This window comes from Apodemus sylvaticus, chromosome 20 (assembly GCF_947179515.1).
Source record: "Apodemus sylvaticus chromosome 20, mApoSyl1.1, whole genome shotgun sequence".
NCBI lineage: Eukaryota > Metazoa > Chordata > Mammalia > Rodentia > Muridae > Apodemus > Apodemus sylvaticus.
This window is the reverse complement of record NC_067491.1, coordinates 50,998,636-51,016,763: the sequence shown is the minus strand read 5'-3', so window position 1 is coordinate 51,016,763 and position 18,128 is coordinate 50,998,636. Positions and strand designations below refer to the sequence as shown.

Genomic DNA, 18,128 nt, shown 5'->3' with positions numbered 1-18,128 from the left:
CCCCCCCTCCCGCGCCCACCGGTCGCTCGGCGCGCGCAGCCCTCCCAGCAGCCCCCCGGCCCGCCTGCGCGCGCGCCTCGCCGGGGTCTCCCCGCCCCCTCCGCCCAGGCACCCAATCAGAGCGGGCGAGGGGCGCTGCCCTGCGAGGCGCGCGCCTCCGACCTCGCCCGAGTCTTCTTCCGTCGCTCTGCCGGGCTCGAGGGAGCTAACGGTTATGGGGATTTAGAACTTCTCCCCTGAGGAGGGCGGCATGGTCGCCGGTGTCACCCTCTCCTTCGCCCAGGGGCTTCAACCTTTAGCTGCCGCCCTCAGGGAGTGACGGGCAGGGCCATCTGTCAGCCGTTCTCCCCAGGGCGCCCTGCCTGCGAGCCTGTGTCACCAAGCGATAGGGTGAGGCGAGGCCTTGCTAATGTGTGTGGGCTTTTTCGTTGTTCTTTCCTACGGCTGGATTCCTCGAGCGTAAAAACAAACAAACAAAGATCTGTCAGGTTCGCCCTCGTCCCACAGTGGATGCCCAGGCCTTTCAGGGGGCCGTGAATTTTGGTAACGAAAAAGGTTGGTCCATCGATGTGAGAAATGAACTGGAAAGGGAGGGACAAGGTCACTTCCTAACTAGGGCTTCTTCAGGTCCCGGCCCCGCCCCAACCCCAAGCCCCACCCCCACCCCCACCCCCACCCCCACCCCAGGGTCTTTCCAGCCTTGCGGGGAGATTCCTGGTGGGGTCCGGTAAAGTCCTGGGCAGCCTAAGGATGCTGTCAGGGAAGTCCGGTGGGTCAGCTTTTCCTTTGCTTCAGGTGGGAAGCGGGGCAGTGAGCTTACAAGAGGGCTTGTCATAGCTGCCTAGGGAGCAGGGACATGGCACAAAAGCCACCTGCCCAGATAAATGCTGTTAGCTTTTCCTTGACTCTCAACATCTTTAAGATGACAGTAAATCCACCCTAAGCTTTTTGAGAGGATAAGAAGAGAGAGACTGTGGCTGTAAAGGGGCTTTATAAAGTGTGAAATCATGCCAAAAATGTGAGATTTTTCTTTTCACAACCTAATTACGAAGTGGAAACATACACGGGACCGTGGGCCTCAATTTTTAAATGAAAGTAATCAGCGTGGTGTAACTAGATAGTAAGTGTTGACAAGTCTCAGAAAAGGGATGCTAAACAAAAACAAAAACCCTGAGAGGGAGCTAACCTTGCTTCAGTTCCTAAATAGAATGAACTAGAGCATGGCTTCAGCTTAACCATGATCAAATCAATGAGTTAAGTCTATTCAGATCACAGTGCTGAAATTATAATAGTCTTGTTTTACAGAACTTAAAGAGAATGCTAATCTTATCACTTTACTATGAGATGGATGATTAGGAAAGTGAACTGTGGTGTTAACTGAGTATCTATCTTTTATTGTCACAGACTCCTGAATTCTTAATAGGATTTTAATAGGTGACTTTCAAGATTGAACTCTGGGCAAAGTTACAATATGCAGAATTACACTTTATAACTTTTTCCCCAAATTAACTTACAGTTTTGCTAGTAATTAAGGCTATAATTCAAAGCAGTGGTTTATTCTGTTTCATAAACCAACGAAGGTACTGGTGAGCTTTCGGCTCCTTCTAAAACTACAAATACAGGTAGTCCAGTATTATAGATCTGACCCCAGTCATTTCTTGCTGTCTCAGTTTCCTTACCTATAATAATGGAACGAGGGCTGGAGAGAGGACCCAGTGGTTAAGAGCACTCATTGCTGTTTCAAAGGTCCTGAGATCAGTTCCCAACACCCACATGGCAACTCACAACTAATGCCATCTTATTTTTTTTTTAAGAACAACATCCTATTCAGTTCTAAGCCACTCTTGTCTATATGAGAGTAAGTATATAGATCTTGATTGAATTATTTCTATCTTAGTGCTATCTTGATTTCAGATAACTTGATACAACCAGAAAGGACCTCAATGAAATCAGATCCTATTTATTTTGTAGGCTGACCTCCATTGTAGTTCTTGATTCTAATATTGTAATATCTTTATTTCTAAATAATATTTTTAAATGTCTTTAAATAATGAGTTCTTACTGTAGTAACTTAAAGCAAAACTTTCTTGTAATACATTATAAATAGCTGAAGTTATGACTCAGTTTAGAGCACTTGCCTAGCATGGCCCAAACTGTACAAAAAAAGTTAATTCTAGTTTAAGTGCCTGAGTTTTTCTCTACTTGGTTATATTCAGAGAGCTACCTTATTGAGACCCTGGAGTAATTAGAAGTGACATTGCTTAACAGACTGGGGTAGTTCAAAATGCTAAGACCGGAAAGTAGCAAGACAGAAGACAGAATTGTAAAAGGAAAATATAAATTATAAGCTGTAGTACTGAAGCTGAAAGAGGGGTCCAACCTTCTGCCCAGTATAGGAAGTTGATCCAGTTCTTTGCATAAGTAATTCCTTTGTTGAGTTGTCATCACCTTCACAGTATTTCTATTGGACTTTATATGACAAATCAGTGTAAGAGCAACACATTTTTATATTCTTTTGGTATTTTTAAATGAACTAAATGAACAGGAGCTTTGAATAGGTTACCATCAGTGTAAATTATAATACTTTTCTATTTACACATTCTTACTGGTCTCCTGGCATAATTACTTGAACTGTTTTGTCTTTCCTTTGACCCACTACCCTTTTTAACGTTTAGGTTGACACTGCTGTTAATCTGTATCACTCATTTCTTTCAATAATGAGGCAAGTATATTAATATATATACAATATATATTCATGCAAAGAAACTGAAGCAGATAAGTTAGATAATTTGGTCTATCCTCCCAACTGTTGAAGATAAAATTCTACAGAACAATTTTGTGACCACAGCCCAAGTTCTAAACCATCATATTATTGTTTGAGCTGAACTCTCTATATAAGCCAGGGTGATCTTGAATTTACTGTCTAATCCAAGCTGGCCTCAAACGTTTGATCTTTCTAAGTTCTGGGCTTAAGGTAAAGCCCCTGCACTCAAACCAATATATTCTAAGAGAGAAAAGCAGTTCCTAAAATCTAGCAAATGGTTCAGTGCTATCAGGAAGCTGTAACATTGCTAGGAGCTGGCTTGATATACCTAGGCCTTGGTATTTTCCAGTTAAGCCAAACAGCATGAGGCAAAGCTACTTCACAATCAGTAATGGTCAAAACAAAAATAAGACTACAATATTTGAATATGAACAAAATCATGAATATAATCTATCTCACCAAATAGAGTATATAAAAAATGAAAATGACAACTAGTAAGTGGCTATTGCTTCTTCACCAGTTAGTTTTACTCATTCTAGCCTTTCCTCTTTATAGGTAAAATTTATGAAGATAACAAATCATACAATCACTCCTGCTTCATCACGAAAGTAAGGCAAGAAGGTTCTTCTTCCTTAAACTCTCCATCAAAATATCTAACCCAATCCTAAATCCTAATAGCCCTGCCTTACATCCTATTGCTGAGATGCCATGTGATTCACTGTGATGTGTGTTCTCCATTTCTCCAATGAGTGATAATCACAGCCTGTTGAGCTTGCAGGAATTCTTGGTGATTTTTGGCAAAATCGTGTTAGCAATTCTTTCTGTGTTATCTGTACCATCTATTTCTATGGAGTGGAAAACATGCTGTTAGGTAGAAGATAGACATGAGTAGTGGAGCTAGGAAGAGTTGTCCTAGAAAACAGCCCACATCATCTTCCTGTTTGTACAACCTAATAATTTCAAACTACAAGCTCCATATCCATCACCCAGCAGACGGCCTACACTGCTATGTATGAGCAAGTATCTCCATGCAACAACTGATAGCTGTTCTCAACTGTATACAACTCATCCTAAACATATCCTGTTCTCTGCACATCCAGTGTGAGGTTCCCCCATATAAGTAAGGTACCATGTCTGAGTTCAAATGCCACCATTGTGAGGAGTCCTTGCAAGGTAAAAAGTATGTGCAGAAGGATGGAGCCAACTACTGCGTGGTATGCTTTGATACACATTGTGCCAATATCTGTCAGGAATGCCACAAGCCCATAGGTGCAGATTCTAAGGAGGTGTGTTATAAGGAGCAATTCTGGCACAACACCTGCTTCCGGTGTTCCAAGTGCTCTCAATCTTTGGCTACTGAGACCTTTGTTGCCTGGGACAACAAGATCCTGTGCAACAAGTGTGCCGCTCGAGAGACCTTCCCCAAATGCAAAGGGTGTCTCCAGGATATTGTGGAAGGAGACCAAAATGTGGAATACAAAGGTACCATCTGGCATAAAAACTGCTTTGTCTGCACCAACTGCAAGGAAGTCATTGGAACCAAAAATTTCTTCCCTAAAGATGAGGGATTCTACTGTGTGACTTGCTATGACACCTTGTTTACCAAGTACTGTATGAAATGCAACAAGCCCATCACATCTGGAGGAGTCAGTTACCAGGATCAGCCCTGGCATAATGAGTGCTTTGTATGTGTTTCCTGCTCTAAGGAGCTGAGTGGACAGCGTTTCACTGCTATGGATGACCAGTATTTTTGCGTTGATTGCTACAAGAACTATATAGCCAAGAAGTGTGCTGGGTGCAAGAACCCCATCACTGGGTTTGGTAAAGGCGCCAATGTGGTGGCCCATGAAAAGAATTCCTGGCATGACTACTGCTTCAACTGCAAAACCTGTTCTGTAAATCTAGCCAATAAGCACTTTGTGTTTCATGAGGAGCAGGTGTACTGTCCTGACTGTGCCAAAAAGCTGTAACTTGACAAGGGCTCCTATCTTGTAAAATGGCATTTGAACCATGTTTTTTGTCCTTACTGTCTCTGTGCTGCACCAACCATAGGGGATGGGTGGGCTTTGACCTCTATGAAGCTGCTCCTCTGTCTTTTCTGACATTTTATAGTATTGCTCAGCTAAGAACACACAGTGATCGTATTAGGAGTCAACAGCCTTGCAGCAAAAATATAATTTTTCTTTGTTGCAATGGAAAAACAAGTTAGATTCCTTTGAGAGATCAGAACAGTGCTAACCATATAGCCACATGATGTGAGAAACATAGGCAATAAACCTTCCACTGAAATGTTCCAGAAAATAAAATTTTGAACTTAGCCATATTTCTCAGCTGACCTTTTCTACATACTAACATTAGATTGGTCCATATGGATTATTTTATTTTGCATGTTTCTTATAAATCACAAAAGTGTACCACATAATGTAAGCAAGAAGCATAGGTGTTCCTATTTTAAAATACGGAAGACAGTTTGAAAACTATAAGCTGATCTAAGAAAACATTGTTTCCGAGCATCTTAATAACTGCTTCTAGAAGTTTACAAAACTAACCCTTCTATACTTTTTAAGTTAATGATATTTTTGTTTAATAAAATGTGAAATAGTTTGAGTTTGGAAACTTGCATGGCAATATCTGAGTATCCTCAGACATCCATGCAGTTTCATGATTCATCCTGTAAAAGTGACAAAATAAATGGGTAGCCAAGAAATGCAAAGCCATCATCAACATTAATATGACATTTCAAAGTCAAGACAAGTTGAATCCTTTGTAACTGTTGTCTGCCCTTGGCACATATATTCAAGAAAACTACGAAGTTCCTTACGATTTTAGGACTTTTTCTTAAGAGGCTAGCTGGATCTCTGGGGATATGGGTTGGCTACAATCCTTCATAGGTGATCCTTGGTTAACACTTCCTACTTCTCTGAAATAATAGGATTACCCAGCAACTGTACTCTCTGTTGTGATATTATGTACATGATGAGACAATGTCAAAGTAAATGAAAATGAGAATATCTATGGTGTTCTTATAGGAGTGGTTATAGATGCCTATGACACATTTTGTCAGTAGCTTTTAACATTTCAGTGTAGCAGCATCAAAAGAAAGGGAAAAGAACAGCCTCAGCTTTCATCCTGAAGCTTCTACTTTAATGTTTTAAGGTTACTATCAAAAAATGTCTTAACTGACAGACATCCATAAGATCAATCGTTAACCTCAAAATATCTCAAAAAGAAGGTAACCAAGAAAACACAGTTAGCTCCTGGTATCTGTGTCTCCTAATGTTGACTTTCTGTGGTTATATGTCCTTTGAGTTGCAAATAGATTGTTCCTGCAATACCAGAGACTGAGGTGCCGCATCACAGACCCACTTATGGGCACTACCTCCCCACCCAACTTTTGTAGGCTTCTTACTGTTTCTCAACCTACGGGTCAAGTGACCCATTTTGTAGATGTCACCTATAACCTCCAGAAAAAACATATTTATGTGACAGTTTGTAACAGTAAAATTACATTCATGAGGTAGCAACAAAAATGATTCTATGGCTGTGGGGTTCACCATAACATGAGGAGTTATACTAAAGGTATTAGGAAGATTGAGAACAACTGTTCTAGAGGATCATTGAAAAGAAACACTCTGCAAGGAGATCCTGTTGAGCATACTTTTGCAGAGAGAGTTTAACTTATATGTCTTACATTCTTGTCCTATTGCTGTGATATAAAATTGACAAAAGCAACTTGAAGGAGAAAGGGCTTATTCTAACAGTCAAGTGAGCATTGTGTCAAAGTTAAGGCAGGAGAAGCTTGAAATAGCCTATCAAATCACAGTTGAAAAGCAGAAAATTAATGGTGCTAAATTTTGCTTTCTCCATTTTACATAGTCTGGGATCTCCTACCTAGAGAGTAAACCTAATCATAGTTAAAATTGACCTTTCTACATGAATTAATATAAAAGAATCCCTTAGCTATAACCAAGGATTATAGATTCTGTCAAGTTGACAGCACTAACCATTGCAACTTAACCTCACTGATATACCACCCACCTCATAAAGATATATGTCTCCTCCAAATCCACCCACTAGGCTGTTACCTGTCCCTACTGAGGGAATCTCACTAAATTATCTGTAATGGTAATTTTGACTACACTGCTTTGACTCCTGAGGGTTGCATGTGTGCACCTACCCAGGAGCTATCTGGATTCAAGAATGAAACACACACACACACACACACACCAGTTAATTTGAATATGCCTTGACTCAAAGTTGGGCAGTTCTAATCCTCCACCTACCTAGCATACATTTCCCTCCAGTACTCCTGGCTCAATACCTTCTAAGTCTATGTTTTATCTTTGCTGCCATTTACCTTCTGGACAGCCTTAGTCTTTGCTGACTAAGAGACGTCTGGACAGTTCTTCCAGGGGCCTCATTTCTTCTTACCTACATTTCGGATGATTTTCCTCCTGCAGCTCCAAATCTGACCCATCTCCCTCTGAATCATAGCAATTCTCCCTTCTCCCAGTTTCTACAGGTCCCAAATGCAAATCTACAGGTCCCGCCTTAGTCTACCTGCCCAGCCATTGGCCTTTGACTCTTTACTGATCAATCAAAAACCAATTGGGGACAAGGACCTTCAGCGTTTGGACAGGCAGATTTCTGATTTTGGGAGCCAGATTATTTCAATGCATTAGAACCAATCCCCAACAACTATTTTAGGACTACATGCTTTGCTTTGATATATAATCTTATGTTGAAACTTTGTGTTAAATTCTTCAAGAAGAACCCGGAAACCCCCATAACAATACTTATTAGCCCTTTCTTACAAAAGCAACTAAAAACTATCCATCTGCAGCCATCGGATTTTCAGAAAAAGGTTGTTTCATTTTCATGGATTATATATATAGTGACTATTAAATGAAGACCATTAAAAGAGTCTAGCAGCTCAGTCCTATTATCCCAACTACCCAGGAGGTTGAGGCAGAAAGATGGCAAGTTGAAGGCCTACCTGGAATACATATAATTCAAGTCCATCCTGGTCAATTTAGACATTATTTTGGAAAATGACTGAAATACAGCTCGGTGGTATAGCACATCCTAGCATATATAAGATCCTAGGTTCAACCCATAGTATCCCTCCCTGACTACCTCCAAAAAGGAGCTGAGTGTGATAGCAACAGAAAGCTAAGGCAAGATGATTGAAAGTTCAAAGCAGCCTGAGCTACATGGCAAGAACTTGTTTCAACAAAACAAGGTAAAAAGAGTCTGAAATCATTGAAAAATATTGTTTTCTGAGAGCTAGGGATCAAGGTAAGCCAGACAAATTATCAGTCATTGAACCACATCTTGAGCCCTGGATATCATTTCAAAGAGGAAAAAAGTACTTTAGCCCAGGACCAAAGCTTGCACCATGTACAACAACTTAAAGTGAACCATAAGTCTAAATGTAAAATTACAAAATGGTTAGAAAAAAATCTAGGTGATCTTCAGTTAGAAAACTACATTTCAGAATACAAAACGTAATCCATAAAAGTTATAAATGTATTTGTGTGTTCACACGTTAATATGTATGGGTGCATGTATGTACATGTGTGTTTCCATGTATATATTTGACATTGTGGAAAAGGCTAACAAAAAAAATATATATATATAGGACAGATGTTGGTGTTAAAGCTAGAGATGAAACTCTCATGTCATTCCTCAAGTGCCATCTACTTTGTTTTTTAAGGCATGATGGATCACTGTCTTGGAACTTACCAAATAAGGGTAGCCTGGCTGAGTAGCAAATTTACCAGTAAGACTATCTCTCTAGTACTGGTGTTACAAGTATGTGCCACTAGTTCCAGAATTTTTACATAGGTTCTAGGGATTGAACTCAGGTCCTCCTGCGTGAAAAACAGTTTACCAACAGGCTGTCCCGAGGCCCTCTAAATTCAGAACAGACACACACACACATACACACACACACAGAGATCTTAACATACTGCTAAGAAAATGAAAACAGAGGTAGCCAACTAGAAGAAAATATTTCCAAAACACAAAGTTATATCCAAAGCATATGAAAAATTTTTATCCCTCAAAGCAAAACAATTTTAAAATGATTGTTTAATTGAATTACCAATAATTAAAGAAGATACATTGATGGCAAGTAAGTGCATGGAAAGATGCCCAACATCATGGTCATTAGGGAATGAAAATCAAAGCCATAATGAAGGCTGAAGAGATGGCTTATTTGATCTTTGCTTGCCATGCAAACATGAGGACTGAGGTCAGATCCCCAGAAACCCTGTAAAAACCTGTATTCCAGCATTAGAAGATATCTAAAGGACAGCTGTATTGGTGTGCTTCTGTGACCCCAGGGCTGGTATCTCTAGGACAGACAGATTGCTAGCTACTCAGTGAAGAGAAATACAAGACGATGCCAGAATTAGATCTGCGCCCTCCACAAGTGTTTGTGCATACATGCACATATACATACCTTCAATGAAAATCTACTTGGTCATTTTTTTAGTACAAATGCCATTAGTGAAGAACAACCAAAACACTTAGTAGAAATGCAGAATTAAATAAAGGTCTGGGGAAATGGCTTGAGAGTTCAGTCATTTATGAAATTAATAATATACTTACATTATGACCCAGATATCCAACTAGATATCAACCTGAGCAGATATACATATATCTATAAACAATGGCATATTTTATAACAACCTAAAACTAGAAGCACTCTAAGTGCCCTTTAATTAGTGAATCTATAAACAGATGTTGGCATATATGCTCAGTGTAATCTTCTGGGGACAAACTACACAAAATGAATAGTGTCTTAGTCATGGTTTCTATTCCTGCACAAACATCATGACCAAGAAGCAAGTTAGGGAGGAAAGGGTTTATTCAGCTTACACTTCCACACTGCTGTTCATCACCAAAGGAAGTCAGGACTGGAACTGAAGCAGGTTAGGAAGCAGGAGCTGATGCAGAGGCCATGGAGGGATGTTCCTTACTGGCTTGCTTCCCCTGGCTTGCTCAGCCTGCTCTCTTATAGAACCCAAGAATACCAGCCCAGGGATGGCACCACCCACAAGGGGCCCTCCCCCTTGATCACTAATTGAGAAAATGCCTCACAGTTGGATCTCATGGAGGCACTTCCCCAACTGAAACTCCTTTCTCTGTGATAACTCCAGCCTGTGTCAAGTTGATACACAAAACCAGCCAGTACAAATGACCCCTTGTCAACTTGACACACAAACACATCACTATTAAGCCTCAACCCTTAACTTTCTTATTTATCCCCAAGATCTAAATTACTTTAAAAGTCCCACAGTCTTTACACATTAAAAGTTCAATCACTTCAAAATGTCCAATATCTTTAAAATTCAAAGTCTTTTAAAAATTCAAAGTCAACTGTGGGCTCCACTAAAATACTTTCTTCCTTCAAGAGGGAAACATATCAGGGCATAGTCACAACCAAAAGCAAAACTCAAACTACAATGGTTCAATGTCTGGGATCCAACTCACAATCTTCCGGGCTCCTCCAAGGGCGTGGGTCACTTCTCCAGCTCTGCCCTTTGTAGCACACAGCTTGTCTTCTATGCTCCAGCTGCCTGTACTCCACTGCTGCTGCTGTTCTTGGTGGTCATCTCATGGCACTGGCATCTCCAAAACAATGCTGATTTCTACTGTATTTAGGCTTCACCAATAGCCTCTCATAGGCTCTCTTCATGGTGACAAGCCTCTGCTCCTATGCATGACCCCTTCAAGTCCTGTGCCATCAACTGCAATGGAGGCTGCACCTTCACTAATGGCCTTCCGGGCCTCTCACTGTGCCAAGAACCTCAGCTGCTCTTCATGACCCCTTCATGCCTTTAAAACCAGTACCATCTGGGTGACTCTTACACAGTACCAAGTCCAGCCACAGCACAAAATACAACTGTGGCTATCTCTGGAACACACTCTCTGTGCTCTCAGAAAACACTTCCAAGAAGATTTCATCTCAGTGATGCTGGTCTCTTCTTAATTGCCGCTAATTTCTTAGCTCCAGATAACCAGCATCAATAGTCCCAGTAACACAAAGGTTTGCATTAGTGGTTCTGGTATCTTGTTAATCACAGCTGATTCTTCAGCCCCAGCTAACCAAAACCACAGAATCTTCACAATCAAAACATGGCCACTGTAAGAGTCTTTAATCTTCCCTCTGAAATTTCACAAGCCAGGCCTTCATCTTTTGCACTGTTCTTAACATTGTCTTCCAAGCTCCTACAGAACTTTCCACCAAGCTCTTAATATTCTAATGGACTTTGTAGCTCAAAGTTCCAAAGTCCTTTCACAGTCCTCCCCAAAACATGGTCAGGTTGTCACAGGAATACCCTACTATGCTGGTACCAATTTGTCTTAGTCATGGTTTCTATTCCTGTACAAATATCAAGACCAAGAAGCAAGTTGGGGAGGAAAGGGTTTATTGAGCTTACACTTCCACATTGCAGTTCATCACTAAAGGAAGTCAGGACTGGAACTGAAGCAGGTCAGGAAGCAGGAGCTGATGCAGAGGCCATGGAGGGATGTTTCTTACTGGTTTGCGTCCCTTGGCTTGCTCAGCCTGCTCTCTTATAGAACCCAAGAATACCAGCCCAGGGATGGTACCACCCACAAGTGGCCCTCCCCCCTTGATCACTAATTGAGAAAATGCCTCACAGTTGGATCTCATGGAGGCACTTCCCCAACTGAAACTCCTTTCTCTGTGATAACTCCAGCCTGTGTCAAGGTGACACACAAAACCAACCAGTACAAATGACCCCTTGTCAACTTGACACACAAACATATCACTATTAAGCCTCAACCCTTACTTTCTTATTCATCCCCAAGATGAAACTTGCTTTTGGTTGTGACTATGCCCTGATATGTTTCCCTCTTGAAGGAAGAAAGTGTTTTAGACTTTGAATTTTTAAAAGACTTTGAATTTTAAAGATATTGAACATTTTGAAGTGATTGAACTTTTAATGTGTAAAGACTGTGGGACTTTTAAAGTAATTTAGATCTTGGGGATGAATAAGAAAGTAAGGGTCGAGGTGGACCAATGCCAGAGCGTTATCCATTGTCTGCTAGGTTATGCATATACCCTTTAACATCACGTATCCTCTTAAGCATTTTTCATGGTAAAAAACAATCTTAGCAATTTAGGTTTTTTTTGTTTATGTATTGATAGAAATTTAAGGGTGTTTTGTTTAAATTATAGTGATAAAAACATAAGGCTGTTAGGTTATTGTTTCACTATATTGTACATAAGCCATTTATTTAATATATGAAGTAAAGTACTAGTTTTATGGTTCTTATAATTATTCCTATTGTATATAGATTGTCATTGTTAGAAAAAAGTACATTTTTTTTAAAAGAAGGGAGTATATGAAGTGGTAATTTCTGTTTTCATTGGAGACTCAATTGTGTCAGGTGATATTTTTTCTAATTACCTGCTTCAATACCCCTCTAATATAAATGAGTCATTTTGTACATGTGAAAGAAGCCAGATGCTAAGGGATGCATATTGCATTATTTAATTACATGAAATGTCCAGAAAAGGCAAATCTAGTTGACAGAAAGCAGATCCACAGTTATCTGGGACTGGTGGGTTGGAGCTAAGGATTTACTGCAAATGAGCACGAGGACCTCCTCAGAGTGATGAAAATGTTCTACTCGTAGATTACAGCAATGTTTGCATACTATGTAAATTAACTAAAGTTCATTATGTTGTACATGTAAAACAGGATTATGTAAATTATGTTCATCAAAGCTGTTGTTTAAAAAGAGAGGAAATGGGGCTGGAGAGATGGCTCAGCAGTTAAGAGCTCTTCAGAAGGTCCTGAGTTCAAATCCCAGCAACCACAGGGAGGCTCACAACCATCTGTAATGAAATCTGCTGCCCTCTTCTGGTGTATCTGAAGACAGCGACAGTGTGCTTATATAACAATAAATAAATCTTTAAAAAAAAAAAAAAGAAAAGAAAAAGAAGAAGAAGAAGAAGAAATGTTTGGGCAGCTATACCAAAACCTTGAGCCACTTTGAAGAGAAAAAAATGAGTTTTCCATGAGTTTTTCCTCTATTTTCATGATCTTCAGTAATGTGGTTTTATAACTCTATTAATAAGAAGTGAGGGCTAAGGTCATTCAAGATTACCCAAGCCTGTAATCCCAGCACTCTGATCCAAAACTCAAGGTCAGCCTGGGCTGTAAAAGAAGTAGGTGTTAGATACTCTCATAACCATCAGGAGGAGACAGAAATGATGATGTATGTGTTCTAATGCTGGGTTTAGAAAAAGCCAAAAGGCTCCTTCAGAACTCTATTGAAATATCTCTCCTCTTCTTCATGGATGCCGGGTCTCAGAACTCAGTACCAAACCAGAAAGAAACACAAAGTCATATGGAGAGGCCACATCTAAGTTAGGGTTTCTACTGCTAAGATTTTTTTTTTTAATAACCAAAATCAACTTGGGGAGGAAAGGGTTTATAGGATTAAAGTTTCACATCACAGTTTATCATTGAAGAAAATCATGGCAGGCACTCAAGCTGGGCAGGAACACAGGGGCATGACTGAAGTAGAAGCCATGGAGGAATACTGCTTACTAGCTTGCTCATCATGGCTTGCCTTCTTATGTAGGTCAGGACCACCTTCCCAGGGGCGGTAATACACCTTCCCACATCATCAATCAAGACAGTACCCAACAGGCTTGCCTACAGATCAATCTTATGGAGGTGTTGTCTCAGTTGTTGTTTCCTCTTCTCTGATAGCTTTAAACTGTGTCAAGTTAACATAGAACTAACTAGTGCAAGTCACATGCAGATACTCTGTGTCATGGCCCAAACCAAGCTCAGCACTTCTGAATCCCTGCCAGACAGCAAACAGAGTAAAGAAGCTTTCAAGCTATTCTGCATCTGAGTTGTTTCAGTCAGCCAGAAGTTATGGCCTTCCTAGATGAGGCCCCAGATGATGTGGAATAAGGAAATTCCTTTGCTGCAGTTCATGCAAATTCTGACCCTGTGAGCATGTCAGACAGTTGTATTTTCTATCACATATTTGGAGTAACTTGTTAGGCATCAAGAGACAATCATACAACAACTGCATGCCAGAGTGATGCTGTGTTCTAGGTTGGTCTGACTCACCATATTTCATTTAATAGCTTGATTAATATGGTATCCTATACTACCAGTCTTTCATCATTATAAGTTGGGTTTTTTTTTCAGAAACAATGTAAGACTTTATAAATGTTCTCATTATTCACCTAATTTTCAATTGATTTGTTTGCTTATTCAAATGAATATAGACTCTTAGATTTATATTTTATTTGGTGTTTTATTATCCACTACTTCTGTTACTTGATGTTCATCTTAGCCCAGATTTGAATAGTGAGAGTCCAGGTTGGCAGAACTCTATACTATATATAGATACACAGAGGGAGGTATATAATATTTCCCTTCATATTGACAAACATGAGTTCACACCAATATCTCTAATTCCAATCCATTACTATATAGTTAATTTTTGTTTTCCATCTTTCCATACTATGTGTCTTGTGACCTTGGGACACTGTGGTGGTTTTTATATGCTTCGCCTGTGGGAAGTGGCACTATTAGGAGGTGTGGCCTTGTTGGAGGATGTGTATCACCATGTAGATGGGCTTTGAAGTCTCCTAGACCTCAATCTCTGCCTAGTGCTGAAGAGAGGCTATTTCTGGCTGCCTTTGAATCAAGATACAGAACTCTATGCTCCTCCAGCACCATGTCTGCCTGCATACTAACATGCATCCCACCATGGTGATAATGGACTGAACCTCTGAAACTGTAAACCAGCCCCAATGAAATGTTTGCTTTTAGAAGAGTTGCTTTGGTCATGGTGTCTCTTCACAGAAATGAAACCCTAGGACAGATACCTAGTTATGATTAATTTTAATATACTTATTTGACTAATCCCACTCCAAACAATATCTGCTGCCTTCTCTTCTGTGTGAATACCCTCCTCTCACCTTAGCTTTAGCAACATGGAAGTAATAGAGGAACTGACAAAGAAGGTCTCCCTTGGAAGTGCAGGCACCCTTAATAGCTTTGAACTGAGTTTTGCACCAAGAGAATGAAAGAGGAACAAGTAAGCAGAGAAAAAAAGATGAAGTGTGACCTTTTTAAACTTAGATTGAAGGCTAAAAATACATTTTAAAGAAAAGTTTCTAAATATAATATACAAACATGTTTATGCTTTAACTATATCCATAACCCATACTAAACTACAGTCACTTTATTTATTTACTTACTTACTTACTTACTTATTTATATTGTTTTGAGACAGGACTACTCTCTGTGTAGTCCTGGCTGTCCTGGAATTGGCTCTGTAAATGGGCTGGCCTTGAACTCAAGCACTGGAATCAAAGGCATGTGCCACCACTGTCCATCCCACTTAGTCACTTCTTAATGCAATGTCTGTCTTAGTTTACCCATGCAGCTGGTGACAAAACCCAACATCTCAGCTTTCTCACTTGCTCCTCCACAATCATGCATGCGTAAGTCCCACTTTAAGCATTTTGATTAAAGTTAATTAAAACCCAGTTTCAACAAGATAGTCACTCAAATTAAATAATATTTTAAGGTTTATATATATGCACTAGAAGTCACATTTCTTGTAAGAAATGTGTTTACCTACAGTACACTTATCACTGAAATGAGACATATGCATTATTTTCTTATCAGGATAACCTCTCCCTCTGGAAGCACTGTGACTGAAGAGAAGGTGTGGGTCAAGAGAAACTTGACAGCTCTGTAAGATTCTGTACCTGTAGGCGGAGCAATTCATCTCAATATGGGACAGCCACACATTACATATGTATTGCCCTGGATTTTTATGTTAATGTTAGTTTCCAAAAGTAGCAGGCTTTAAGAACTCAGTGACCCAAGGTCTCTAAAAATAAGGCAATGTGGGTGAAATTCAGAATGAACACTGTCTAATGAACCCAACACTTAGCAATGCTTACTGCTTTAAAGTGTTTATTTCAAAATGTAATCTAAAAATATTTATCAAACAACCATCTGTTTAATGCCAAACATTTTTTCCAAAAGTGATTTTATGAAAATAATAATTATAAAAAATTCTTATAGCCAGGCAGTAGCAGTGCATGCTTTTAATCCCAGCCCTCAGGAGGCAGAGGCAAGTAGACCAGCCTTCTCTACAGAGAAAGTTCCAGGCTACACAAAGAAAGCCTGTTTCAAACAAACAAACATACAAATTCTTGAGGTCAGACATTGTAGCACATGCTTTTAATCCCAGAACTCGGGAGACACAGATAGATAGTGCTCTATGAATTTGAAAGCAGCTTGGTCAACCTGTAGAGCTCCAAGCATAGCTACAGTTGCATGGTAAGACCTGAAAAATAAATTAATCAATACATAAATCAATAAGATTCTGAAATGATGTGAAGTTGTCAATTCCATCATTAATTTGTATCATCTTAAATACTGTGTATATGGTTTCATAAACAAATTCTATCAAAGAACTGTTCATTATAACTAACTAAAATACTCTTCTTTAGATTTCTGCAATAAAAATAAAAATCACATTTGAATTCCTAATGAATTCCCTCTAAGAATAATAAAACAAGCCATAAGACCAGGTAGGCCAGCCACCCATTGACCTTCCCTACTCTCTTGATTCTCTTTTGAAGACACCTGCCAAATCACAGACCATGCCTGCCAGAAGACCAGGTGGGCACACTTCCTCTACTGTTTGTGACACTATCCCCAGTCCCCTTCTTGTTGCCATATCTTGGCCCCCAACTCACACAGAGACTCCCTTCTGTGTCAGAAGCCATAATGGCCACCAGAAGTTCAGCCTCCAATTTAAGTGGAGGCCTCCTGCTCAACCACCGGACACATGGGCCAGAAGACCAGAGAGGAACCAGAAACTAAGGAATAAAATACCCATCCAATGAAGACAAACCCAGAAATTGGCACCCAGACCTAAATTCATCCCGAACCTGGATGCCAGTGTAAGAACACAACAGCCAGGGCAGCATGTGACCACCGAGACCCAGCTATTCTACCACAAGCAAGCCCTGAATATCCCTACACAGCTGGAGCACAAGTAAAAGACCTTAAAACCAACTTTATGAAGATGATCGAAGTCCTTAAAGAAAAAGTGAAGAAATCCCTTAAAGAAACTGAGGAAAAGACAAAGTATTGGAGGAAATGAACAAATCTCTTAATGAAAGCCTTAAACTTTCTTAACTCTTAAAGAAAAAAGAGTTAAAGGAAACAAAAATCTTCACAACCTAAAAATGGAAATAGAAGCAATAAGGAAGACACAAACTGGGAGAATTATAGAAATGGAAAACCCAATAAGTGAACAGGAACTGCAGATATAAGTATTAAAAGCAAAATTATTGATATCTCTCAATATCAGTGGACTCATCCCCCTTGCCAAAAAAAAAAAAAAAAAAAAGAAAAAAGAAAAAAGAAAAAAATCCCAAACCCACAGACAGGCAGAATGGATGTGAGAAGGGGACCCATCCTACTGCTGCAAACAACACACCTCAACATCAAAAGTAGACCTTACTGCCAAGGACCAACCTTGACTTAGAGAAGGGTTCCTGAGAGAAGGGGTGTTTGGGAGCAGTGAAACAGATGACTCAAAGTTAAATCACAGGTTACAAGCTGATGGCCTAAGTTCTGCTCAAGGTAGCTGCCTAGATAGCTCTCTGTAGATAGCTCTTGGCTCTGTAGTCTGCTCCAGATAGCTTTCTACTCAAGACAGCTCCCTGCTCAAGACAGCTTTCTGCTAGAGACAGCTGTCTCATGCTACAAAAATTTCTAAATGCTCTCTGGATAGCTTAAAGTCAGAAAAGCTTCTAGAAAAAATTATTGGGTTTTTAGACCAAGTCAGAAATCCCGTTAAAAAAATTCTAAAAATAATTCTTGGGTTTTCTGATTAAAACCAGAAAGCCAGAAATTTTTCTAAAAGAGCTGTGTTAGCTCTTAGAGCAGTTCTTTCTCTGGATAGATGCTAGAAAACATTCTAAAAGAGCTGTGTTCACTGTTCAGACAGCTTTTTTTCTGGATAGCTGGTAAACTCAGCAATCTGCCTGCCTTTGTAAGCACAAACATGTCCTTCTTTACTATATTTCTGACAGTCTGCCTCATAGTTCAGCTGCCTCCATCCCTTTACATATGTGAAGCTCCTTATATAATTCTTATTGTATCTTTAGAGTTTACATAGTCGAGAAATTAAATATTTTTGAACTCATGTTTTTAGAGTTCTTTCCCACAGCCTTGAGGACTGTCCTGAAGGTCTCAGCATTTACCATTTTGCTGAGACATTAGCCATACCTTTGCATTCCCTGAAAGAGGAATATGAA

General features: G+C 39.8%; 1 protein-coding gene across 2 annotated transcripts; it reads left to right on the top strand.

Annotated features, from left to right (window-relative positions):
- Nucleotides 1-158: 158 nt before the first annotated feature.
- Nucleotides 159-4,775, top strand: LOC127671112 (four and a half LIM domains protein 1-like). 2 transcript variants are annotated; one of them, XM_052165793.1, is made up of 2 exons: nucleotides 159-390; nucleotides 3,320-4,775. In XM_052165793.1, the coding sequence occupies exon 2, from the start codon at nucleotides 3,895-3,897 to the stop codon at nucleotides 4,732-4,734; it is 840 nt and encodes a 279-aa protein (XP_052021753.1). In that variant the 5' UTR covers nucleotides 159-390; nucleotides 3,320-3,894; the 3' UTR covers nucleotides 4,735-4,775. The 2 variants fall into 2 exon arrangements, with proteins under 2 accessions (XP_052021753.1, XP_052021754.1); XM_052165794.1 differs by having other exon boundaries at nucleotides 159-555.
- The last annotated feature ends 13,353 nt before the right edge of the window (nucleotides 4,776-18,128 follow it).